The sequence below is a fragment of the Zingiber officinale genome, chromosome 5B (assembly GCF_018446385.1).
Source record: "Zingiber officinale cultivar Zhangliang chromosome 5B, Zo_v1.1, whole genome shotgun sequence".
Lineage (NCBI taxonomy): Eukaryota > Viridiplantae > Streptophyta > Magnoliopsida > Zingiberales > Zingiberaceae > Zingiber > Zingiber officinale.
In genome coordinates, this window is record NC_055995.1 from 126,375,703 (window position 1) to 126,402,621 (window position 26,919).

Consider the following 26,919-nt stretch of genomic DNA (forward strand, 5'->3'; position numbering starts at 1 on the left):
TATGGAGGATAAGATGGGGATTTATGAAATTATATAAGTATATTTTAAAGAAACAAATTATTAAAATAAGATTTTTTTTTAAAAAGTAGAGTCTTCCGTACTTTTTTAAAAATAGCTTATAAGCTCCAAAACAACTTATTTTGACAACTTATAAGCTATTTGAAAAAAAATTTATCAAACAAATTTAAAGAACTTATAAACTCCAAAATAACTTATAAATTGTTTTAGAGAGCTTATAAGCTCAGTCAAAAATCCTCTTAGACTTAAATAGGGTGTGACGGAACTGAATCTTTTTAGATGGATACTTATGAATTTGTCCCTTCATATTTTGAGCCGCGGATAAGGAGCAAGATTTGACAATATCTTTATTTTGGAGGATCGAAAATGAATTTTCTGTCGATATGTCTGGCACGCTGAATCTAAACCCCAAACAATCCGTCTCTGTTCGCCTCTTCTTCCCCTTTTCCCTTATCTCTTCCCCTTCGCAATCCATGGCGGCAGCCGCGGCCTTCAAGCCCGTATCCATGGCAGAAGGCCTTCTACCCTCCCTCCCCACCACCTTCTTTTCGTCCAACACCAAGCGCTCCCTCCCTCTCCTCTCATTGACTCGCGCCTTCAAGCCCTTCCCCTTCCTCCACTCCTCTCGCTCCGCTTCGCGTTTCTCCCTCGAAAAGAAGCTTCGTTTTCTTCCCCTCGTCGCGCAGACCTCTGATTGGGCTCGACAGGACGAGGAGGCGGGAGAGGATGAGGTGGAAGACGGAGATTTTGGATTTGACGTGGGCGAGGAGGGAGCCGCTGCTGGGATCGAGGATTATGAGGGAGAAGAGGAGCCGACGGTGGAAGGTGGGGTAGTGGCCGATGGAGGTAGCGGCTTCGCTGTGGGGGAGGTAGAGGAGCCTTATGCCGAGCCGCCTGAGGAGGCTAAGCTCTATGTCGGAAACCTGCCCTTTGATATAGACAGCGAGAAATTGGCTCAGCTCTTCGATTCGGCTGGCGTTGTCGAGGTCGCGGAGGTAAAAAAACTTCAAGGCGTTTGATGGGATCCTGAAATGAAGACGTCTCTTTCAGCTTTTAGCCCACCAATCGATTATTTTATTCTCTTTGTTATACGTGATTAAGTTATTTGTGCGATTCTGGTCTCTGCTTCTGTACTTGCAGGTGATTTACAATCGGCAGACTGATCAAAGTCGTGGATTTGGATTCGTGACGATGAGTACTGTAGAAGAAGCAGACAAAGCCGTAGAGATGTTCCATCGTTATGTAAGGACAAAGCCCTCTCCTTGATTATTAAAAAAAAAATGCTATTCTTTCTCCTAAAGTTGAGTGGAAAATATCTGTGAATGCCCAAACACTGTCTCAGTTAAAGATGAATTGCCAATATAAGCTTTATGCGGTTCTGGATCCATGAAGTTGTTTGCTTCTTGGTTTCTTACACTTCAGCTATTTTGTCCTTAGAGTCAAGATTGTGTCGTGATGCATTATGCTTTACTGTTCTTATTTGGTTTTAAGATTTTGTGTAATTTGATCGAGATTAATTCAACACTTCCGCATGGACTTTGACATTGCCTTAGTGTTGACCCATATTCTCCTTGTAAGAGAAACTAGAAACATGGATAACAAGCTAGCCCCACATAATTGGGAGATATAGCTTGTTGTTGTGTGGTAGAAAGGTGAATGATCAGAATGCTAGCATTATCTTTGTGAACCATTGTGGCAAACTTTGAGGAGGGCTCATTCTGTCATTCATATAGGCTACACAATGGATGGTTTAGGTTAAGTTTCATGATTTGATCTCGTGTAGCCTATATAAATGACCTTCATCTATGTGTTGTGTAAGCCCCAGCTATTTTGGGGTTCACATTTGGATATTTCAGTGTAGGAAATTCAATGGATATATAAATTCAGTACTTGTAACCAATCTGGAATTTTTACTATTTGTGAACTTTGTCTTACCTACCATTAGCTGTCAGGATGGGAGGAAATTTGTCCAACTCAATTCTTGCAAAATTACTCTTTCCTTCTATAGGATTTTAAGGATTTCTCCCTTTTTTTTCTTTGCTCATCCTCAAAATATAGTGGATTGTTCTGATTTATTGTATTATTGAATTGCTCTTCTCTATGATATAGAACTTGAACACAGAAGCACTTGAATTTGAGTCTCAAAATTAGATCACATGGATACGAGCCTCTGAATCATAACCTCATATTCTACAGTTAAAATCCATTAAATTTCAGTTTGCTAGCTTTTCATATGTTGGTGATACACTATGAAAATCTGCCATTGAGTTGCTGTTTCACTTGTCTTATTTGGTGACCTGAGCATATTACTAAATTTAGGATTAAAGCTAGCCTAATCACTAATCTGTCATTTCTTGAGGAACCAAATGCAGCTTAGATTGCATCATATTGGAGCAATGTGATCGTTGGAACAAATTTGTGATGTCTATCATCCTATATGTCTTACACTTTCATAGGACAAGTTATCTTGGTAATATTATAGAAATGCTATGTTGTAGCATTCCCATGATTTCTTTTTCACGGCATTTTAACTTTATGTTTTTTTAAACAAAATGTTTAATCACTCTAAAGCATAACCACAGAAGACCAAATCTTGAAAATTATCTAGAAAACTACTTTGTTTCTACATGCTAGTTTTTTGTTACATACCAGACTTGTCTGAGTGTTCAATCTGTCACTTGTGCAACTATCAATTCAGGCTAAATGAAATGGATTTACTTTAAATTCACCTGGATGCTTTGTATACCATCATATAAATTGTTTGGTCCCTAGTCACAGACCAACTCAATTAGACTGGAGCATTTAACTTTCAGTCTGAGAAAGAGGACAAGCAAAAAATATTCAGTCTTCGGCATCAAACTGTAGCAAGGTTAAGGAGAAATGTTATTTTTCCAATTATTTTTATCGATCGATGAAATCAAAATCTAGTCATTCCAACTATTTCCAACCTTTCAAACTGTTGAATCTTATGTGTCAGGTTAACAATTCTTTCACAACCCTTTTATTATCTGCTTCTTGTTGTTTATCTGCATGTTTAAATTGTCACATGCTTCCTGATTCGTCGATTCTAATTTTGCTTGTTGCCATGAGCTTAAGATACCATCCTGCATTATTTTGTTTTAGCTACTTTCTGATTCAGATATCTGAACTCTCCTGCTAGAGTAGAAAAAGTTTCTCATGGTTGTTGAGTTTTGTGGTAGTAACATGTTTGCTGTTATGGAAACAGGAAATTAATGGCAGGCTCCTAGCCGTAAACAAAGCGGCCCCCAGGGGCTCTCGTGTGGAAAGAACTCCACGAGTGTATGAACCTTCCTTCAGAATCTATGTTGGCAATCTGCCATGGCAAGTGGATGACGACCGCCTGGAGCAAGTATTCAGCGAACATGGTAAAGTGGTGGAAGCAAGGGTTGTGTATGATAGAGATAGCGGACGTTCGCGTGGATTTGGCTTTGTGAAAATGGAATCGCAGGCTGAAATGGACGACGCTATTGCTGCTCTCGATGGACAGGTGAGTTTACTTAGTTCCACCAATTTATTATAATTCTGTCGATATCTTCCCAGCTAGTCTGAGTTTGCAAATCTTGAATGTTAAACTTGCTCAGTTAATGATTCTTGCTCGTTCTATGTTGCCAGAGTTTGGATGGCCGCGCGTTACGAGTTAATGTCGCTGAGGAGAGACCGAGGCGTACCTTCTGATGTGGAAAAACCAAAAAATTATTTGTCTGAAATACTTCGTATGAATTTTTTTTCTTTACTTTATAGGGCTAGCCAAAGTTCTTCCTTGTTATGGATTTCTAATGCATTTATGCATCACTCACTTGATGAAGAAGATGAGGTTAATGTACAACCATTGCTATTAATTTTGGTTTGAGGGGGGCTCAGTGTTCAGTTTGTTCCCCCAAGCCCGAATTGTTGATTCAACCTCTAAATTAAAATCTGTTGTGATTTTTATATGTATTTCCTTTTATCCTGTGGGTTCGGATTTGAAGTGAAATTACTAATTGATGATTATTAAAAATCTAAAAATGTCAATTCGCTAAAATAAAAATTTAGAAGTTAATATTTTATTTTATTAATTATTGACTATGTATTATTTTCGAAAAAATTAATAAAGCCGTGCTCTCAGCCTCTCAACGGACAGGCCTTGTTTCCGGCTCAAATAGCAATTCTTGGGCTACAAGTCAAGGTGCAAACGCTCGCCTATTTGTCTCTTCAGCTCGTCGATCTTCTCTTGCTCATCGACGAACGAAACCTAAGTGCTTCTTTGTTTTGAATCACTATTTGTCCTCTGCCTTCCGATCGTCGGAGCGCTATGGAGGTCAGTTGTTTCGTCCTTACCCTCGATTGTCGACATTCTCTAAACCAGTCTTGTGTGTTTAGTTGCAGACGTTGGCCATGAAAGATGCAACAATCGTAGATGATGGAACTACTGAAAGGACCTTGTAAGGATCTCGTAATATCTGCTCTCTTTTTTTATTAAGTTTTGATGGTCGTCTTTACCCTAGCGTTTCACTGTCGGTTTTGTCGAGATATCTCCCAGCGTCGGTTTTGTGGTTTATTCTATCAAACTGTTATAAAGGCTCTTATTAGGTCTTTTTCGAAGCTTTGACAGCGATAGTTAATGGTATGGTTAGAGATTTAAGCTGATCCTTCATGTAACAATTCATCTAGATTTCTACTGATTTTAATTGTAGGCCCTAGCAGGTTATGTGGCTTGGATATATTACAGTATCAGATGCATGGAATTTGAGTATAAATTTTGTGTCTGAAACTGAAACGACCTACTCATAAACACTAATGAGAAATCAAGTGGACCATATCTAATAAGGTTGGTAATTGAGAAATGATGTCCATCTAGAAAGTATATGGTTGAGGATATCTTTATCCTATCAAACATTCCATTCACAATCACTTGCCTCTAAAATTTAGACAACAAACACAACACACATGGAAGCTTGAACGACATAAAATTCTTCTGCCTAATACTACTTCACAAAGAGAACCAACTCTATGTCACGGTGAAGCAAAAGTTAAAAAAAAAGAATTAGATAAATTTGATGGGTAGTACCTCAAGGTAGTTGGAAGTGCTTTTTTACCTGAATTTTATTTGAAACCATGCTGTATCAGTTGCTATTATCACAAATAAGATGATACTTCTCAGTCTTAAACTATGAAAGACTATTTAATTTCCACTGATATTTAGTCATGACACATCGGGATCCTGTGCATTAGTATCCGGTGATGTAAATAATATCTATGTGAGAATTCAGTTGTCTTCCCAACTTTCTATAATTGCATTTGAAGCATACAATCATAGACTCATCCCTACTGAATTATACAATATTGAACTTGTGAAATATTTGGACAGGTATCCTTATGTGACTGGTACGTCAGTGATAGGGATGAAATACAAAGAAGGTGTTATCATGGCGGCTGATACAGGAGGTCATTTTTTTAGATTTTAATTTATTTGTATTAATATTCACTATTATACCATGGCGAAAGACTTCTTCCTGGATAGTAGTTGTAGAAACTTTCCTTCCAAGGATCAGAGGAGATGCAGCTCTGATATAATGTAGATTATTCCCAACATAGGATTCTAATATATTCTGCAGTGCCTTGTCTATATGAAGTTAAAGAAGTCATATATAGAAGCCGAATACAATCATAATCAAATAATGGTCTTCCTTGTATTAATAATGCATGTGTGGAATATGCAGACAAAGTCACAGAACATAGACTAATTTTGTGATCTATGATCCTTTAATTTTGTGATCCTCCCCTTCCTCTTTTTAATTTTACTCGCAAGTGAGCCAAGCCTAAGGTAAACGTGCACTAAATGAGAAGATAGAATTTATTGCTGGAAGAATTTTATGGAAAATTAGAAAACAGCCGATATGTGGCACTCTTGGAAATCCTTGCAGATGCAAATAACCTTCAGATGCCAGTTATAGAGATTAAACTCAAATCAAATGTCATTGGAAGAAATTTTGAACTCTCGAAATAGTAGTATCAATAAATAATTATAAATGAACAAGAAAAGCAAAGCAGAAAGAAAAATATGAAAGAAGGAATATAACTGATAGTTACATTTCTCATTACTGATTTGATTTATTCCTTCTATATTACTTGACACAGATGAACTTTTGTTCTTTGCAATGTGCAGGTTCCTATGGATCTACTCTGAGATACAAGAGTGTGGAGCGCATAAAACCTATTGGGAAACACTCTCTCCTAGGTGCAAGTGGAGAAATCAGTGATTTCCAAGAGATCCTTCGCTATCTTGATGAGCTCATGTAAGAAACTTGCTTGCCTTTTCATGTACCGTACGGTTGCTAAAAGTATAAGTATTTGGCAACGTTTTGTTTTAAATAGTCAGCAACTCTGTTGTCGGTGAATATCTGGTTGAATTTAACTTCTTCATGGAACATTTAATCTCATGTATGCACCTTTTGCCTTTTCATGTTTTAACAAGTAGCATTTTTGTCCTCTTAGCTTGTACGACAACATGTGGGATGATGGGAACTCACTTGGTCCCAAGGAGGTTCACAATTATGTCACTCAGGTTATGTACAATCGGCGAAATAAGTTTGATCCTCTTTGGAATTCACTCGTTCTTGGTGGAGTGAAGAATGGACAGAAGTATCTTGGGATGGTGCGTAAATGCTTTCTTCTTGATTTGTTATGTGTTTGAATTAATTTAACCATGAAATGCCCATATTATAGGTGAGCATGAATGGCACACATTTTGAGGACAATCATGTGGCCACTGGGTTTGGGAATCATCTTGCAAGGCCTATACTTCGTGCTGAATGGCATGAAGACCTAAGCTTTGAAGAGGCTGTTAAGCTGATGGAGAAGTGCCTTCTTGTGCTCTTATATCGTGATAGATCAGCAATCAACAAGTTTCAGGTATAATCATTTTATATCACGCTCTTATATAGTGATGATCACTTTGTTGTCTTTATTGATATGCAACTCACATTGTGAAAGAATGGAAATATTATATTTTGAGTGTGGATGTGCAATTAGTGCGATTGAGTATTGTTTCCATGACTCAAGCACTAGCTTTACAATTTTTTGCCAGGTTCCATAATCCATTTATATGTTCACACAGATATTCTCCATTCACTTTAATGAAGGGAGATGGACTAAAAGGATAGACACAAGGGATATTTAACAATAAATGGGTGGAAATAGTTGTAAGCGTCAATGAGATTAAAAGGTTTATTAAATTGTCTTAACATCAGACTAGGAGAAGAGGGAAGGGGAAGCCTCGGAAACCCTATACCAGGTGAACCGAAGTGCATGACTAAACCTAAATCAAATCACCCTGGCTTGGTTTGGCTTCAACTCGTCCAAATTGAGCTTAATTGGAGCTTGGTTCAAATCTTATTAATCCTAATCACAAACCACCCGTTAGGCCCACCATGCTTCCTAGCAAATTTGACATCCCAATTTTTCCCAGATTATGTTTTTTTTAAAAAAAAATAGATAAATATTTGTTTTAGAGTATAACAGATGGATTTTAGCATTTTCATGTTCATTGAGATGATAGTACTATGTAGCAAGTTCTGTGACGATTGTTAATCTTATTCAACAAGTGCGATTGTTTTGGTCGTCTAAATCAGACTACATTGCAGGTTGCAAAAATAACAGAGGAAGGAGTGACCATCTCTCAGCCATATGCACTGAAGACCTACTGGGGTTTCTCTGCCTTCCAAAACCCTAGCAAGGGAGCTGTGGGATCATGGTAATAATTGATATGCCTTTATGAAACTTTGATCACGCACAAGGTTTCAGTGGGAACGAGCGGTGGTATTATGATAATCATTCTAGCTTCTTTGGCAGAAATCTAAAATTATAGAGTTGTGGTACACTTGAATGGTATGAAGATGCATTGTGATTGGTTTTAGCCATTTTATTTCAAAGATTTGTTTTGTACCTCGCTCAGTGTATTTTGGAACTTTTACCTTCGGTCTAATTTATCTTTTGCATGCTAATTTTTTTTTTCTCATTTATTATCCTTTTGCCTTGGGTCGCTAGTTTTACCTATTTTTTTAATGAAAATATCATTTTGTGTGCGCTTGTATGTTTATTGGGTTCCCTCTGAATCTATATATCAGTTTTTTTTATTATGGGCGAAAAGGAGAGACATAAATATTATTTTAAAAGCATCATTGTTTTAAAGAAAAATGATATGTTTAAAGAAAAAAAAATTTCATGGAAAAATTTAAAGATAGACACATAAAATGATAGAATTTACAAAAAGTGAAATGGTGGGTCATGATATTATGTGTTTATCTTTAAATTTTTTTTTGAATTTTTTTTCTTGAACATATCATTATTCTTTTTAAAAATAATTTTCTAGAAATATATGGTGGGTCATGATTTTATAGAAATATATGGTGGGTCATGATTTTATGTGTCTATTTCTTAAAATTTTTGTTGAGTTTTTTTTTCTTGATATATCATTAATCTTTTTAAAAAACAGTTTTCTAGAAATATGTTCTGAATGTTTCTTAGAGCGGATACAGGGGCTGGGGGCTGGGTTTGAGACGTTTCCAGGGGCCGGGTTTGAATTGGATCCGGCCCAAGCGTGTAACTGGTTAATGGGTTGATTATTCATTGACTTGGATAGTCTGGTTTGAATTGAAATCCGTCCTAGTTGAGTCGGTTATGGTTCGGAGGTAGAGCTCGATTCATGATATGGACGGATCATTTGACGAGGTGGGATGTGTCGATCCGTTAGATTTTGGTAGGTTGGAAATTTTCCAATTTAAGGCAGGTTAAGCAAGTATATATATATATATATATATAATATTAAAAATTTTTAATTTGAATTACGAATTAAGCGGGTTAAATTCACGAGTCAATTAAATTTTTTTATTTTAGTTTTAATGTTTTAGAAAAATTTTCTTCTCAATCTGGGAGTCAACATAAGTCTACCACAGGCCAACTTACTCAAGTCACGAGCCTAAGTGGATCAATCTGTTTGAATTTATATTTAAATGGATTAATAAAACTTTAATACAATCTATTTAAATTATTTGGTGAGATAAGCTTGACCATTTTACTTGGTGGTCTAATTAATCAACAAATCTATTCAGTAAATTTTTTATTTTTTATTTAATATATTTATAATATTTTTAGTAAATTTTTATTTAATATATTTAAAATATTTAATAATATTAATTGTGGGTTCAATTAATCTATTCTATTTTTCATTTAAATTATTTTTTTAATATATTTGATTTGAATTTTTTTTATGCTAAACTATTCTAACAATATGATCCTCTCCGGAATCGTAAGGATGACAAGATAAGAATGTGACTTTGAGGTTGATGCGATGATAATTTTACGGAGCCTTGTAATATAAAAATGTCAGCACCGAGCCGAGAAGTGGTTCTCGGTGTTGGCCCTTCGATTTTCAAATCAATCTCCAACGATCTCAAGAAATGGAGAACTACAGTTAAAGGATGTAGAAGACGAAGTTATGCATACCTTTCTCGTGAATAAGAACCCTTTTTTTTAGTGTCATTGGAATGCTCGTGCACACGCCCCAATGCATATGCACGTTTTTTTAGTGTCTTAGGAAAAGATAAGACGAAAAGTGTTCCTGACATTATTTTTTAAATAGTTATTCAATCTTCTGACGTGACAACCTTGAAATTTCTAAAGTACGATTTCCTTACTAGACATGTCCTGCTGTTAGTGACACAAACTTCTAAAAGGATATGATAAGATACTTGGCGGAACCATGCTCGGCCGATTAGCGTTCGCTTGGTCATGCTTCTCCCGCTCGACAGTGTCATTAAGCATGCTGGCTTGTCTCTTTCAGAGCTTCCTGACTGTCCTCAATTATCTTCGTCTGACTGGGCGTGGTGTTCGGTCGGCGAGATTAGCGATTGCTTATCTTTCTTTATGATCGGAGGGTAATTTTCTCGATCGAAAAAGGCCCGACTTACTTGGCTTACAAGTTGGTACCATCCGCTTGGCAGTATCCGATCCGCTAAGCCATAGGCATACTTAGATACCTTGCTTAACTTTGTCTTCTATATAAATCAGTCTTTCTTACTTTGACCTATTTTCGATGGACCCTTCCTCATTACCGTATCACCATCTCTTTAAATTAATTTTTGAATTTATTTGTTTTGGGCATCATCAAAATGTATTTTACTTTTCTAATAAAATTAATGCACAGTCTAATTCACAATCTATTTATTTTTGAATTATTTGAGATGGAACTATTATACTTTTAATTTATTAATATTATTTACTCTATTAATAAATTTATTAATATTTACCTTTCACTATTATACCTATTTTATTTTAATATTGAATTTATTAAAAAATCAATAATTTATTTGATAAAAACTATTTAACTTGATAATAACTGTTATGATAAAAAATATAATTTATTATATATATATATATATAAAATAAAAGTTATTATTAAACATATAAAATAAAGTAAAACGTATAATTATATTCAGACTCGATCGAATTCAATAGCTGGGTCAACGAATCGGTTTCGATTATTAATTTTTTTTATAAATTTATAATTTTTAAATATTTTTTTGAAAAAAGTCCACATTTTAGGCATCGTCGATAGTTTAGTTTATTAGGTCTAGATGCACCGTCATTGCATGTGAATTGCTTTTTTCCCCTCAGGAGGGGAAATTTTCCAGAAGAAAAAATGTTATATCAAAATTTCATTTTAAAATTTGGCTTTTTTTAGACGAGATATGAGCCGTACTGTTCAAAATTATAAAAACGCAAAGATTGCAGCATACAAAATACAGGAACTTCAGGATTTAGAAAGAGACAAATATATATATTATATCAAAAATTACATTTGTTATAATTTTTCAAGAAATATTTATGATTTTTCTACATATTTACAATCCGATTAATTTTGAACTCGACCCCACGTTTTGCCCGTTAATAATTTACTCACTGTAGATACGTTCTGCTTGCTAGAATTAAAGCAGACTTGTTGCTAGATTAGAAATGAGCTTGGATGCATCCGTTCGCAGTATTTTTCTTGTGCTAAGATTAGACGGAAATACATTTATTTAGACACACCTGAAGAACAAATCTCTCAACAACCAACTGAAATAATGTCTTCTCCTTTTCGGTGTTCCCTTGTCAGCTGAGTGGGAAAAAACATTGATTTATCTCTGTTTATATGTTATTTAATTGTCCAAGATTAATAATTACGTATGATTTATTTTTTTTTTCTGTTGATTTAAAAATGGATTGATTTTTTTTTTTCGTGTTGATTTAAAAATGGACTGACAAAGATATTGAGACGAACGAATCACTTTTTATCATTAGAATAAACTATCAGAAACAAAAAGTAAATAAAAGAGCTAAAGCTACATGAAAAAATAAGGCATCAACATAACATTTGTGAAGAGAACACGTTATTTCAGATGTGAATAAATTATTGAAGGCTGAAGCATTATCTTCTTTTACAAGAGGTTCAAGAGGTTGTTTTCAAAAAGTGAGAAATCCTAAATTGTAAGGGGGCATTTGGTTTAGAGGATTCATTCCTAAACTATGTTTGGTTGATGGGAATAGAATCAAGATTTTGGAATGAAATCTAAAAATTTGAATATGGATGAAACCCACCCCCTCCCTTGGGTTTCGATGGAATGACAATAAGAATTAAGTTTAGACGAAAATACCCTTAATATATTTGTTCAATTTTTTTTTCATTTCACTCTCTCTCCTTGTTCTCTCTCATCATACTTTCTTTCTCCTCATTCTATCATCACATTTTCTCTCTCAACATAATTTCTCTCTCCACATTTTCTCTTATCACACATTCTCTATCATTTTCTCTCTATATTCTCTCTCATCGCACACTCTCTCTCATTATTTTCTCTCTTTTCATTCTCTCCGCATTTTCTCATCATACTTTCTCTCTCATCATATTTCCTCTCTCCTCAATATCTCTTACCATACTCTCTCTTCATATTTCCTCTCATCACACTTTCTCTCTCTTTATTCTCTTCCATCACACTCTCTCTCCTCATTCTCTCTCATCACAGATTCTCTACCATTTTCTCTCTGTATTCTCTCTCATCATACACTCTCTAATTATTTTCTCTCTCTTCATTCTCTCATTATTTTTCCATAGTATTTCTCTCTTATCATATTTTCTTTCTCCTCAATCTCTCTTACCATACTCTCTCTCCATATTTTCTTTTATCACATTTTTTCTCTTTTCATTCTATTTCATCACACTCTCTCCCAATTTTCTCTCATCACACTTTCTCTCTCTTTATTTTTTCCATCACACTTTCTTTCTCATCATATATTCTCATCATACTTTCTCTCCTCAATCTCTCATTTTCTCTCATCACATTTTCTCTCTTTTCATTTTTTTCTATCACTCTTTCTCTCTCATCACTCTCTCTCTTTCTTCGTACTTTTTCTCTTCTCAATTTCTTCTATCACACACTCTCTTCTCATTTTCTCTCATTACACTTTCTCTCTCATCATATGTTTTTGTTCATTCCAATTAAAAATATTCAACTAACCCAACATTATTTTTAATAATGATACTAAACTCATACTCATTTTCATTTCATAATACTATGATATCATTCCCATTTCGATTCATTCTTAATTATTAGGAGAGATTCAAAGGCCACCTAAATTTGTTTTAAGGTTGAAGGTTGGAGGTTGAAGGTTGGAGGTTGGAGGTTGAAGGTTGAAGGCTGAAGGCTGAAGGCTGAAGTGTTAATAAACCGGTTCGGGAACTGAGGACCGTGCTCGTCGGCGGCGGCTTCATTCTTCTGCCACCACGACACCTCTAGGCGAAGCCATAGCTCTCTGCTGCTGCTGTGCTCCTCCTCCTCTTCTTCCTCTAGTCGCTCTATATCCTTGCTCCGCACATGGAAGGGGATGGCGAAGCACCGCTTGTGCCTTACAGATGCGGCGAGAGGGATCTGGACGCCGTCCTCCGTCGCATAGAGGTACTCCTGTCCTCTCTCGGATTTCCGACCTCCTCCTCGCTCGGCCTCTTCGCGGCATCCTGCGTCGCCTTCCTCTTCCTCGGCGTCGGCGTGCCTACCGCCGCGATCTTGCTCTCCCGATGCTCGCGGTCCGGCTGCGAAGAATACGAGGTGCAGCAGTTCGATCTCTGCGTTACGGTGTCGGAGACGTCTCTGGCGGCTGTTTCGCTTGTGACCATCTCGCGGAACCTGCTCAAGTATGGTATGCGGAAGTTCCTTTTCGTGGACCAGCACCACGGCTATGTTGTGAGGTTACAGGAGAAATATATCTCTAAGATACAGGTCGAAGTCTACCTTTTGCATTTAATTCGTCCATTTTCTCCCATCTTTATGAATGGTCGGTGATATTGTATCTATGAGCTACCTCTCGAGTGCAAATAGCCTAGTCGTGAAGTTAAAAAAGAAGAAGGCGTTTGAACTATGAAAGCAAACTAAGGTGCCTGTTTTCTTACTGCAATTAGGTTATCGTTCTGAACCATTAAGCTTAAGGTATTTGACACCTTTGGGGACTAGAACTTGCAGGTCGATTTAGAGTTTAGTAGCACTGATGATATACTTGTCAAGAGGGTAATGGGATGAGTAAAGCAATAGAGTTGAACTAAAACGAAATTCATGGGAAGAACATCGAAGGTTTTATGGACATACAGGCTTCCTTGATGTTGGGGTTTATTATTGTATTGTGAACTTGTAATATGGACGAAATTAAAATTTGAAGGGACAAACAAAACCATTTCTTGAATTTGTGCTGTCTCAGTTCATTAAACATTTCTGGTTAAAGCTTGGAGGCCCCTCTATTGTGAAAACGACCTTAACTCGTGTAATATTAGATTGATGCGATTCTGCAAACTAGAGATACAATTCTTCCTATTAGTTCGATCGAATAGGAAGGAGAGTCTTGGCGCAACAGTAAAGTTGCTCTCGTCTGACCTGAAGCCTCTTGCAAAACAGGATAAGGCTAGATACAATAAACCCTTCCTCGGAGACCCTACACTGGCAGAACTTCATGCACCGGCTGCCCTTTTTAGTTCGATTGACTACATAATTTCCATTCACTAATTTCAGTGTAGGAGGATCTTCTAGTTGAGATTCTCCTTCTTAAGTTAGTATTGATTTTTGTAAAACTAGGCCAATTTTCAATCTTTTACAGGGGCATTGAACTAAATACCAAGGTGCTCCACCAATTTTAACTATTCACATTCAACAGAATTTTTTCTTTGATATTTACTTTCTGTTAAAGAATTCTTTAGCTACTAAAATAGTGAGTTATTATTCAAGCTTTATTAAATCCTCAAACTCTGCAGTAGTAATGTGTTAGGTTTACAACAATAGTGAATTTATTACCTTCTTTTGCATAAACTGATAATTTCACTGCATATCAAATGACAGGACTTCTTCCATTTGCTTCTTTGGTGGATACTGCCCTGCTCTCTTGTGAAGATTGCTCGTGAAATTGTCCGTTGTATGTTCATCTTACATGAGTCCACATGGAGAGCTGTTGTGGTTTTCTTAGCCTCAATGTTGTCGTGGCTCTATTTAACAGCAGTGCTTTTATCGGCTACTTTGTTGTTTAATCTAGTTTGTAATTTGCAAATTATTCACTTTGAAGACTATGGTAAGGTTTTTGAAAGGGATGTAGATCCTGTTACGCACTTGGAGGAACACACGCGCTTACGATTTTATCTTTCCAAAATCAGTCATAGATTCCGCATATTCCTGCTGCTACTTTTCTTGTTCGTCACTTCAAGTCAGTTTGTTACACTCTTTCAGACTACTGGATACAGTGGAAACATCAACTTTGCTAACGCTGGAGATATTGCTGTGAGTTTATGTGAACACTCAAGTTCTAAATAGGTTCTAGGTGCTTCTGGAACTTAATTCTTCTTACTTTTCAAATTTTCATACTGTCAGGTGTCATCAGTTGTTCAGGTGGTTGTTGTAATTCTTTGTTTAAATGCTGCTTCTAAAATTTCACATAGGGCTCAAGGCATTGCATCATTAGCCAGCCGATGGCATGCTTATATAACATGCTCTCCTACTGGTTCTCAAATGCAAAATACAAATAGTGCTGGGAATGTGGAGGTTATTCCTGAAAGTTCATCAGTAATGGATAATTCAGAAAGTGACTTGGAATCTTTTGAAGATATGCTAATGCAAAATACTTCTCAGTTTACTTCTTCTATGCTCTCATTCCAGAGGCGGCAAGCCCTTGGTATGTAACTTTACCTTTTCTTACAAATAGATATGCTATTTCTATTTGCAGCAACAAAAATGCCCTTAGTTCTTAATATTCTTCTTGTTCAACTCTACCTCATGTTAATTTATGAAGTAAAGATGCCATGTACATTACCTACAAATATACAAATCCTGTCTTGCTTTGGTATTTCTTGAATGCTTCTTACTTGATAAGCTGCTAGATTCATTGTAAAAGAAATAAATGGTGCATGGAGAGGTGATCTTATCTAAAAAGAGAAAGAGGTAATTGTTTTCCTGCAAGTTTACTTGGACTATATATCCTAATAGGAAATATTTGATAGGGATATATAAAATTTTAGCTAAAAAAAAATAGTCCATGCGTGATCTAAATTTAGATTAGGAATTAAATCTCTGAGATCACTCTGGTTGAAGTATCATCTTTAGTTAACCCAATTTATTCCTGGCCTCCCTATCCGTAGTTTTCCTTTTTACTCTAGGCTGTTATTATCTCATGTCTGACATTCTTACAAGTTATTTTCCATTTCTTTATTGCATGTTTTTATCTTTCTTTCCTTTTGCCCTTACAGTTACATATCTACAATCGAACCCAGGGGGCATCACAATCTTTGGATGGACAGTTGACCGAGCGTTGCTCAATACCATCTTCTTCCTCGAGCTATCCCTCATTCTTTTCGTGCTTGGTAAAACAATTGTCTTCACTGGGAAGAATTGAACTTCTTTGTTCATACATTCGACAGAACAGAAGTTGTGACCTAATTTAAGGGAAGTTAACCTTTTCAGTTAAGTGAGACCGCAACAAACAAAGATCACAACAACATATGATCTGGAGTAGTTGTGGTCTGGGCAGGAAGCTACAAATTTACAAGCTTCTTTTTGTTCTTGGTCGAGTAGTTCAAGCTATAACTGGATGATTGCTCCTGTGATTGGGCAACTAACGACTTCTTTTTATACTGTAATTAATGTGAAAAAAAAAATTTGAACATTTACACGATTCATATAATATATCATCTATTTTTCTGTACTCTCTTTAGGTTGCAACACTGCAGAGCATGGCCAAGGAGCAAATTGTTCATCAAGACCTTAAACCTAATGAGGTAATAAATCTCTTTATGTTATTTTTCTAACTGATTATTTTTGCTCTGTTTATTCAAAATTTGAAAGCAAATGCATGTGGAAATTGCACCATGGAATCCCTATGACTAATGACAAAATCATGCCTTGCATTGTATCATTATCATATCATTAAGTTAAAATTTCATTGTTTAGGTTTAATTTGTCCAATTTCCTTCCATTACTAGAGATATTTTATTCTAAATCCATAAATTCTTCAATTGCTGGAAACATTTTTCACTGTAGGTTGTAGCTTCAAATGCAAGCACCACTCCCTATCCCTTCCATTTCAAGCATGCGTTACCTTTTTTTTTCTTTCTTTCAAAGCCAACTTTATCGTCAAATTTATATTAGTCGACTAAGTGCACATCTTAAACCAGGAGTTCATCTAGGCAAGCAAGCTAATGATCGGTTTTCGACAAATCAACTGAACCCAACTGACCAAGTTTGAGTTTATGTCTCTTCTAGGCCACCACCACTCTTCTTTTCCCCCTCCTCTTTTGAACAAACAGTAGGTTTTGGCAATGCAAAGCATGTGGTAGCTTTAGTAAAAGATCAAAGTCTAGCCCTACACTGCATGCTTGCCAATTACTAATCAACATTCCTTTTGACTTTTGACCACACCATTCCCTTTTTTGTCTTCAAAAAAATTGCAAAAAAAAGATTTAGTTAATTAATTACCACCAGACTCATTACTAACTGACCTACCCCTACAGATATTCCTCTAAATCCAATCAATTAATTGTTATGTATGTGCTGTGCGGCTGTGCCTATAAATATACAAGACATTCAGCTTGCTATGCACTCTTGCACTTAAAAACACACTCGTGGCTTCTTCTCTTCTTCTTTTTTGTGTTCTTGGTTCGGAAATGTGATTAGCAACAGTCGAGAGAGTTGATGTTACGGGGAATCAAGCACAATGGTCCGAGAGAAGAATTCATGTAAAATGGTCTATTTGTTATCTAATCAATATTATATTTGAATGTTTTCTTTTTTACTAGTTATAAAATGAGTGATCTTTGTATGCATATGAGCTGATTGAGTTGTTTGAACATGTGTAACAATTTGTATACGATATATTGTGTTTGATCAAATGGTGTGAAGCAAGCTAATTTCATTGTGGCCCGCCTTGGCTATGGAAAAATCTTTGTCTTTAAGATTCTTATTTATGTTCGCCTGTCTTTTTAACGAGTGCTAGAGAAATCAAACAAACCGTGAGAGGAAAAGATTTCAATTTTTTTTGATAAATTGTTTGGATAGATCTTCTAGATTTTGGATAAATTTACATTCTCATAAATTTAAATTTTTTAAATAGAGTTTTTGTTAAAATTATCAATTTTTTTTTAAAGTTTTTGATAAATTAATTAAGTATAAGCCATTCTTGTTTGATTGAATTAAAAATGGTTGCACAGAGATTTTCTTATAAAACCTAATCGTTTGGATGAGTTTCTATCTGCATTTCTCGATTTACTTAGTAGTTTCATCAGACCAGATTAATTATTAAAAAAATTAAATGTTTGAATTATAAAAAAAATAAAAATTATTTTAGTTTAGATTGACGTCCAGCTTAGCCATTAAAATATAATGACAAATATATTTAAAAAATAGTTAAAATCTAATTAAATTTTTATAGTTCCTCTGACAAAGTTCCAAATTCAATTTTGGATAAAATAAAATAATTAAAAATAGAATTTAATTAGATGTTTATTTCAATCAAACGGCATAAAAACAAACTAAAATAGGTGATGCAAGATAAAATTTGCATTAAAAAAATAATGCAAGAATAAACTCGAAATTGACCATGAACGCAGAATGATGTTTCGTCATGTAACTTTGAGTTTGTCAAATTTTACATACAAGTGATTTTGATTGGAAAATTTACAAGTCCAGAACATGGAAAATACAAGAGCAGACTAAAACTTAATAATCACTCAAACATGACAGTAGGAAAGACAGGAGGAAAAGAAAAATGGTGGGAAACAATACCACTGAAATATTAAAAACAAATGGAGGAAATTTATAGTGAGGCGAGAAGAATGATTGTTCTAGCTGGCTAGATGGCTCGGGGAGCTGCTGAACATGGTGTGCCACATGAAAGCCCTTGAGAGCACCATCTCGAGCTCATCGTGAGTCCAGTCTTCTGTGGGAAGGTGTTGAAGGAACATCACCATTTCTTGGAAGTCAAACTTTTGAAGCTTTTCTGACCACTACAACATTCAAATGGTGCTTTCAGAATTAGCAGTTCTATGTTGTCCAACAACAGTTCAAAAGTTGGTTATTCAACCGACAATATAATACACAGTTAGAAGCCGAATCAGGGATAATCGAGTAAGAAACACCAATGAAGCATGAGACTTTTCTTAGTTGACCTGGTCATTCCTGTCTTCTTCATTAGTTAAAAAAAATTACATCCAAAGCTCAACACCAATGAAGTAGGAGAAAAACAGAGTTCATACACAATTATCAAATGAAGCAGCTAGAATGAGGTGGATAATCGACTTGCCTACCGGGACACAATCAGAAGAATAGGCTTTGATCTTTTTAGATGAATGAATGTTAAAGATCTGAAAGTCAAAAAGATTGCATCTCAAGAGTATTCCCAGTGGAGTCAACTTTACTTCAGTGTATGTTTCTGCTTTGTTCTACTCGTGATGATGAAATATTAAAACGGGAATAGTAGATGTTCAAGATTGTGCTAGACGCGATTTTATTGTCACTAGGAAGATGGTACTCAAAAGGATTATGAAACTCATGTTGAATCTAATTAACATATGTAGTTAACATTCAGATGAACCCAGCAAGACTTAAACTTACTGTTAGAAGCAAACTCGCAGATATGTACACAAGGAAATCTGGCAATGAATCTCCTTCCGCAAGATAAGTATCCCACAGACGGGTAACAAGGTGGAAAGGGATCTAGAAAGTTATGAATCTTAATTAGCAACTTAAATGATCATATATTCATCAAGGACAGAGACTTTAATACAAAGCTAACCTCACGAATTAAGAGACAATTGAACCACCGAAAAGCAAATTGAAGGAACTCAAGCCCTTCCTCTTCCATGTGTCTGGATACAGGTTCTAGCGCCAAACATGAAAGGTCAACCATCAGGACATGAACATTTCAAATTCCAAAAACTAAGAAATATCTACAGTAAAGGTAAAAGAATTCTCTGAGATTAACTGGAGCGCACAGCTGCTGATCAAGTTACAATTATATTTCCTTTTGGCAAGATTATTAGTTGAAAGAGAAGTAATGAAATCACAGAAACTTAGATCGGCATCCAAGAATGAGAATAAGATATAAGACTAAATTGTGGTATAATAAAAAGCAAATAGGCCGAAATTACCATCAATGCGACGAACCAGTTCTCGCAATCTGAAAACAAGCCGCTGAATTCCTGGTTGAGCAAATGTGTAATGATCTTGCATGCCATCAAGCAACTTTGAGAGGCACCAATAGCAATCAGCTTCAATATTGGATATTATCTGAGGTGAAAGATCCGAAATTGACCAGCTCTCCATGCTGCCATTTAGATGTTCAGATAAGAACACTATCAAAAATGGTGTGACAAGATCATTTATTCCTTGAACATATCCACTTGCTGGGTGACGAATAGCCCTGGGGAGCAATTACAAACTTATTTTTAGTGCACTTCTGACAGAATAATATATATGAGAAGAGGAGTTTAAAAAGCCCATAAAAACATTCACTTTCACCATATAAAACAAAACTCCCAAGAGCAAAAATAACAACACAACCTTTTCATGATAAACTCTGGGAAAGAACAAAGAGACGAGTTTCCCTTGTTTTCGCCACTTTTCTCCTCTTCCTCTCCTCTTACATGCACTTTTGGACAGAACCATAAGTGGAGAAAGGAGCTCTAAATTGCTCCCTTCTCCTTGTTTTTGTTTCTTCTATCAAATCAGACAAAGTAGCCACTTTCCCCTTCCCTTTACCTCCACTTGGGATCCCTTCCTCTCAAATAACACACCCTAAGTTGAGAGGTTAATATCTGGTCTTAAAATGTGGAATAATCTGAATAAAGAACTAATGAAAGTTTTGACACCAATCTTAGGAGAAGAGTCGTCATAAGACTTATGAAAAAGCTGCCCTCTCATTCTTATAAACATTCAATCATATCTAATTAAATTTTTATCTATCCAAATGGCTTTTTCTTTCTCACAATCTTGTGAGATCACTCACTGAGGCACAATGCATGCAGATCTATGAGATCATTCGCTGAGGCGCACAGCCCCTGCTCATGTTGCGCACTTGAATTTCATTCGATGTGATTATAATGGGCTCAGAATTTTCCACTAACATACAATCCATTGGAGAATGTAGTCACTGCAGAGTTTTTCCAGCTGTTAAAAAGAGGAACATCTACTAGTTGAAAGTAACATGATAAATGATATGTATGCTAGTCTAGCTACTAGTTTCATTACCAAAAAGTGTATTAGAGTCAATTTAAGTCTTTACACTACAATTCACAATAGTATTAGATGAACGGATAAACATTTTCAAGATATACTTCATTAAGAAGGTCCTTTGAATAGATAATTGGAATTAATCCTGATTAGTATTAAATAAACCTGGCAGCATATTCAAGATATATTACCATGGAGTATGATATTCTTGATCAATAAATTTTTATATCAGTTAGTTGAAATTAATCCTGAAGTTGCATTATGATATTATACGACCTATTTTTAGCAAAATGAAGAGGAAAACCATGAGTAGTTGAAATAATGGACAAAACTTCCTCATTAGGAAAAATTGAATAGATTTTTTATTATATTACCCAGTAAGATGAAGTTGAAAAGGTACAATTGTTAACAGAATAAAATATGTCAATTGATGAGGGGTTTTCAGCTTTTATGTGATTGCATGCACCCGATAGGTCAGATTTTTATAAAACAACTATTGGGTAGCTAGGGTTTATCAATAAAAATGTTAGCCGAAAATAACGGTATATGAAATTTAATACAGGGAGATGAATTCTGTGGTGATGGATATGGTAGGCTAATGTGTACAATGAAATAAATAATAGTTGCTGTTCATAAACAATTAAATACAACTAAACATGAGAGAAACTTGGCTGAAACAATATGTACAAGTTCCCAAGAATGTTGTGATTACACAAAAGGAAAGAATGATTAAATCTAACCATGTATAAAGAATGCGTTCCAAGGATTTCTGAATTTGAGCATGCTGGAAGAAAGTGACATCAGGAACTGTCCTTGGGCAGTCAACAGAGATCTGTTAATAAAGAATATACAAATTTAGAATATGAATGCAAACAGCATGATAACCATATCCTAAAACATCAAATAAAATTGAATGAAAAACCTGGCGAAGCATGTTGATCTCATCATCTGACCGTTCAGAGTCAGGAATGTCATAATACTGTGCGACACATTCAACATACTCAAGTCTCTTTCTAGCCAAAACTCCCTCCCTTCTATCTGAATTGGGTGGTGCATATCCCTGTTTTCAGATGATGCTTAAATTCACATATTTTGAAGAATGATGATAGGTTTATAGCAGATAAATGAACATGAAAAGTTTCATACAGCAAAACAAAGCTTTTCAAGTCTACAATATGTGAAAATTTAGGACTGCTAACGGCCTGTAAGTGCATGCCTAATCCAATAATAGAAATCAAGGTAAAGAACATAGGAGTGAGTTGATTTCTCTTTGATTAAGAGTGTAGTTTCCAGAGGAGATGCCACAAGAGGCCAAAAGGCATGATAAAGGCCTAAACTTGAGCTCCCAAAAATGAGTACTTCATAATACTACCGATTCGCTCCATTCTTTCTCTTTAGTCTTTTCTCCTCTAATTCTATTTCTTATAGTTGAGTTGATCACATGAAACGTGTGCAAAATTTGATCACTTGCATAAATATTTAGTTCTAAAGTTCTTTGTTCATTTTAATTAGTTACCAGAGACTAGAAGCACATATAGTGCCAAACATCTAGCATTATTGAAATTTTCTTAAATTATCTTAAATTACTTTTACATCTTTGAACATCAATTACACAAGATGCAAAAACTTAATGGCAGACTCATTCTTTCTAGGTGGCATTCTCCATTCTAGTTTGATAAACTTGTATTATAAATCTTAGATGTCTCTATTTCAGAAAGATCAAACTATTCTGAGTTGCTAATGCAAGGTCCAAGAACAAGGTTAAAAAGAAAATTAATGGGAAAGATTGATCATTTCTAAAATCTTACAAGAGAATTAAGTAGCCAGGAGATGGCTAGTAACAATATATTGTATATAAATAATCAAGAATTAACAAGAAGTGCACCATAAGGACTGCTGATTTAACAACAGAGTTTAGTTACTTTCTATAAAAGAACAGCATTCAAATAACACGAAGGAGTAATGATACATAGCAGAGGGATTATAATAATCTTTTTAAATGTTCAAAAAAGTCAACTTGTCTATTCTGTTTTGAAATAGAAACTAAAAAAATATGTATTCCCTTGATAAAATCAGGATTCTATTTTAGAATTATATTGAATATTAATAAGCAAAGTTATAATAAAACTTGAAAAAGTTGAAGGGTTACCAGAAGAAGTCTCCATATATTAGGTCGCATATATGGTGGTACACCGCTCCAAGATAACTCACGTAGCTTTTCTGCATATATGCAATAACTTTACAAATTCATACACTCAAGGGTAATGCTCATTGCTAAATGACTTCAGAGTTGCACTAATGCAATGAATTTATCCGACACCTAATACAATTCATCTTTCTTCTTCATTTTACGTTCATATATTAATACTTCAAATTAAAGAAAATGCATTGTATCTTAAATACATCTTAGCAAAACCTCAAGCATACAAGTTCTGCCACACTAAAGGTAGCTACAAGTGAAATTTATTTATAAGAACTAACCACAAAAAGATAAGTAAAAATGTTCTGCCTACAGCAAGGAAAACAAGATCCTTAAACCCTACCTTAATGAACAATTGGTTAACCATTATCTTCCTTAGACCATACCCTCAACAAAGTTAATCACATAGCAAGCTCAAAAGCTGTCAGTTCCCCGTGACAGAGTGAGTCGTAAACCAGCAGAAATATGTCTTACCAATATCAAAGTCCTAAAATGGAGAAAGTATGCAGGTGGCCAACATAGTGTATCTATGTAGCATGGGTTAACAAAACATCATTACCAAGAAAATAAATAAATAATCAAGGTAAATAAGGATGCATATATTAAAGCCAAAATAGCAAATGATCTATAAGGCCCAGCCCATCCAAACCAGTCCAACAAACAAAACAAACAAGGCAATAGCAAACAAGAAGAGACTGGCAAACTATGTTTGGATAAGGGAAGGGGCAAGTTCTGTAGGTGGAGGCAGGAGTGGGCTTAGTAAGCTATTAACTCTTGGTTCATTAGATTTATTTAATTGTGCTCTGACTGATTTGTATGTTATTAATGCCATACATTTATTTGTTGTTCTTATAGGCATACGGCTTGCACATGCCTTGGCTTGGAGCATGACATGACTAATATTCATGCTCACTTTAGAAGCTACTTCGATGATGGTAGAAAGAGATAAAAGAAAATAATCTGATGGAATATGTAATATAGTTCCATAAAACAATACTATTTTACCAGCAATCTTAGGGAAGAGAAATCATGTTTGTGGCAGAATTCTCACGCTTACAGCACACTTATGAAGTAGAATTTCAAGCTTACATAGAATCAATATGTAAATGATATAGCACAAATGCATTAACACATGCAAATTCACTTGCATCCATTCAAATGAAATTGGCGATGACTTAGTGTTTTACCACAAGTTTAACCAAAAAAAAAAATCATTTAGTTTATGCTAAAACAGAAATTTACTACCATGTCATAACTCATTACAAAATTGACGCAATAAAGGGAATTTCATCTAGGCACATGCATCACATCTCTTTAAAATTAAAATGGTTGGCATTATTAACTTTTTAATAAAAAGAACTCACATATGCATATAAAATCAAAGGTTAAACATTGGGCAAGCAAAATAAACCAGGAAAGGAAGGGGAAAACATAATTAATTATTAACACAAAAGTGCTAGTGAGATAAATTTGCATATGAAAATTGGAAACAAACCAAAAGGGTGCAAAGAATAATGGGAAAAAATTTACACCTAGTATAACAGCTTGTCTAGAAAGTTCATTTCCAAACTTTGCAACTCTTGCAGAATCTGTGGCTCTAGCTCCTGTGACAGAACCTTGAGCATCAGGTGGTGCACTTGAAGTGGTCAATGATGATATACTTGTCTTCTGTAGATTTGCATTGTTCGCTCTTCCAGAACTTTGAGCCTCAGCCTGTGGAGTGTGTTACTTTAATGGTCATCTCGATGGACCGTAAAGAGATAAGTTATTCTAGAACATCCATATACAAGATTCAGTTACTTCAAAGGAATTGGTTGTTTGGTCATTTCCACGATCATTTGAGGAGTAGCTTCTTTCCATTTCTCGAGAGTGTGTAGGTGAAGCTAGAGCATTTAGAGGCTCAGATTTCCGAGTCAGCAAAACTTTGCCAGGAAAACTTCGACCTTTCAGCAACCTGAATGAAGTACATATATAATATAAATTTATAAAATTATAAGATCAAATGTTCAAAATTCATTTCTGTTCATCAGAGAAGATAATAGGTCTTTGACATCAGAGAAGCAAAAGTTTGGCGATATAGAGGTCACACATTATTAAAAGTACCAGTTATCTTTAGAAGATCCTCATTACTTAAATTTGAAAGAAGGTTTTTTTATTTGTTTACTTAGTTTTTTGTTTTAAAAAAAAATACCCCGGGTCTTTCAGAAAGTAGTAGCAAGAATGGCAGTACATGCTACCCATTCTTGATTAACCATACGCAAAGGAAATTAACAAGGCATGTTATGAATCATGATCGTTAGCCCATTAAATCTGGGCTAGTGTAGCCTTAATAAACCCACGGTTAAAATGAATTCTTTGTGGACCACGTGCTCGAAACATTAATGCCAAGACATTTCAAAATCAAAATAGACTATTTTCACCCTAATGTCGTGACCGAAGTCGTAAATCCAAAACAAAAACAGAATTGGAACAATCAAGCAACTATTTTCTCATAAACCCAGCCACTAAAATGAACAGATCTGAAAGCTAGTCTCTTTCTTAATATCTCTAGTAGCAAGTAAGAAATTTATTCACAACCCAGACCAATTCCCCAATTCAACTATAAAAATGAAGAGGGAAAAAGCACAATAACCATTCAGGATCCACACTTTTCAAGTACACCGACTACTTGAGAGTAAAAATGTACCAAATTCCATCCACTATTAACATTGGTACCCGAGATCTAGATTTGGTTAAGGGACCTAAAGTGATCGGGATCGAGAGGGAAAACGGCACTAACCCTTGAACATTTCGGAGCGTTTGGTTGAACCTCCATTCGGGATTAGGACTGGGGATCCCTCCGGCACCACTGCCGCTGCCGCCGGAGGTCACGTCCTTTCGCGTGGATTCCTCTCCTCCGTTGCTCCTCATGGAAACGCCCTCTCCCCCTTCGGAATCTTCGGATACGGCGAGAAGGAATCTTTCTCCGCTTGGTCTCGCCCTAGCTGCGTTTGGATACCTGTTCTAGTTGGAGACACCAAAAAGGGACGGTGAAAAGGTGAGTGATGCGATGTAATTGGGGACGACGTTGAGGTATGAACAGTTTGTATGTTTAATCTGGTCCGCTCAATCACAATTGGACGGTGAAGGATACAGATCGATGCAGCGACCGCCAGCGCTCCGCACCGGAGACGGTTCTTTATGCTTCATTCTCATATGAATTTTATGCTTTTGTTGAGATTTATTTAAGGCTTTATTTTTAATTAAAATAATTAGTAATTTATTTATTTTTCATATTTTAATTATTTAAATATTTTATTTATATATGTGTGTGTAAAATTAAGGGGAGGATCTTCTGATCCATAGAGGTTGAAACTAATCCATGGTTTAATTTTTACATTGGTGGAGGGCAATGACCTTCCACTTGTTAATATGTAAGGGTCATTGTCTCTCACCAATTCTCTTATCCCGATTCAAGAACGGATTAAGATAAGGAGATCAAAGGATCCAGTCCCAAAAAAAAATAAAAAGAGTCTATTATTGTAGGCAAAATTTACTATAATAGAGAGGGGACGATTCTCTCGACGTAAGCTGAACGAATAATTCATGTTAAAGTAATTATATTTTCATAATTGATATAATATAAATATTAAGAACAAATTAAATTCATATTCAAGTAATTACAAAACGATAATTATTATATCATGAATATTTATGAATAATTTAGTATGCCTCAAAATCATAAATACTATAATTACTAGGATATGAATATTATTGTATAGATAAAGTCTGCTCATCAAACTTATAATTTTTCCATGGACTGATGTACTTTTGATAAAAAATCAAAATTGATGACCATTGGGAGGTGCTATTGATTATATTGTCAATCCCATGAATTTAGCTGAGTCGATAAGTAATAAATTAATTATCACATAAGAT

The 26,919-nt window shown here is 35.3% G+C and overlaps 4 protein-coding genes across 5 annotated transcripts; 3 read left to right on the forward strand and 1 right to left on the reverse strand.

Annotated features, from left to right (window-relative positions):
* The first annotated feature begins 415 nt into the window (after nt 1-415).
* On the forward strand, nt 416-3,975 carry LOC121985857 (28 kDa ribonucleoprotein, chloroplastic-like). Its single transcript, XM_042539544.1, has 4 exons — nt 416-1,013; nt 1,159-1,260; nt 3,245-3,526; nt 3,652-3,975. Exons 1-4 carry the CDS (start codon nt 492-494, stop codon nt 3,712-3,714), a joined length of 969 nt encoding a protein of 322 aa, XP_042395478.1. The 5' UTR covers nt 416-491; the 3' UTR covers nt 3,715-3,975.
* Nucleotides 3,976-4,159: 184 nt separating this feature from the next.
* Nucleotides 4,160-8,021, forward strand: LOC121985858 (proteasome subunit beta type-4-like). Of its 2 annotated transcripts, none has more exons than XM_042539545.1 (7): nt 4,160-4,336; nt 4,399-4,460; nt 5,387-5,463; nt 6,185-6,314; nt 6,514-6,673; nt 6,745-6,930; nt 7,662-8,021. In XM_042539545.1, exons 1-7 carry the CDS (start codon nt 4,331-4,333, stop codon nt 7,773-7,775), a joined length of 735 nt encoding a protein of 244 aa, XP_042395479.1. In that variant the 5' UTR covers nt 4,160-4,330; the 3' UTR covers nt 7,776-8,021. The 2 variants fall into 2 exon arrangements, with proteins under 2 accessions (XP_042395479.1, XP_042395480.1); XM_042539546.1 differs by having other exon boundaries at nt 4,405-4,460.
* A 4,684-nt stretch (nt 8,022-12,705) lies between these two features.
* Nucleotides 12,706-17,464, forward strand: LOC121985859. Its single transcript, XM_042539547.1, has 4 exons — nt 12,706-13,328; nt 14,433-14,864; nt 14,955-15,255; nt 15,827-17,464. The coding sequence occupies exons 1-4, from the start codon at nt 12,927-12,929 to the stop codon at nt 15,970-15,972; spliced, it is 1,281 nt and encodes a 426-aa protein (XP_042395481.1). The 5' UTR covers nt 12,706-12,926; the 3' UTR covers nt 15,973-17,464.
* A 708-nt stretch (nt 17,465-18,172) lies between these two features.
* LOC121985860 (GTPase-activating protein GYP1-like) lies at nt 18,173-26,063 on the reverse strand. The gene is made up of 10 exons (XM_042539548.1): nt 25,781-26,063; nt 24,802-24,955; nt 24,534-24,714; nt 22,951-23,021; nt 21,724-21,861; nt 21,542-21,633; nt 19,721-19,992; nt 19,366-19,451; nt 19,185-19,286; nt 18,173-18,577 (listed from the first exon to the last, which is right to left on the reverse strand). Exons 1-10 carry the CDS (start codon nt 25,909-25,911, stop codon nt 18,416-18,418), a joined length of 1,389 nt encoding a protein of 462 aa, XP_042395482.1. The 5' UTR covers nt 25,912-26,063; the 3' UTR covers nt 18,173-18,415.
* Between the last annotated feature and the right edge of the window lie 856 nt (nt 26,064-26,919).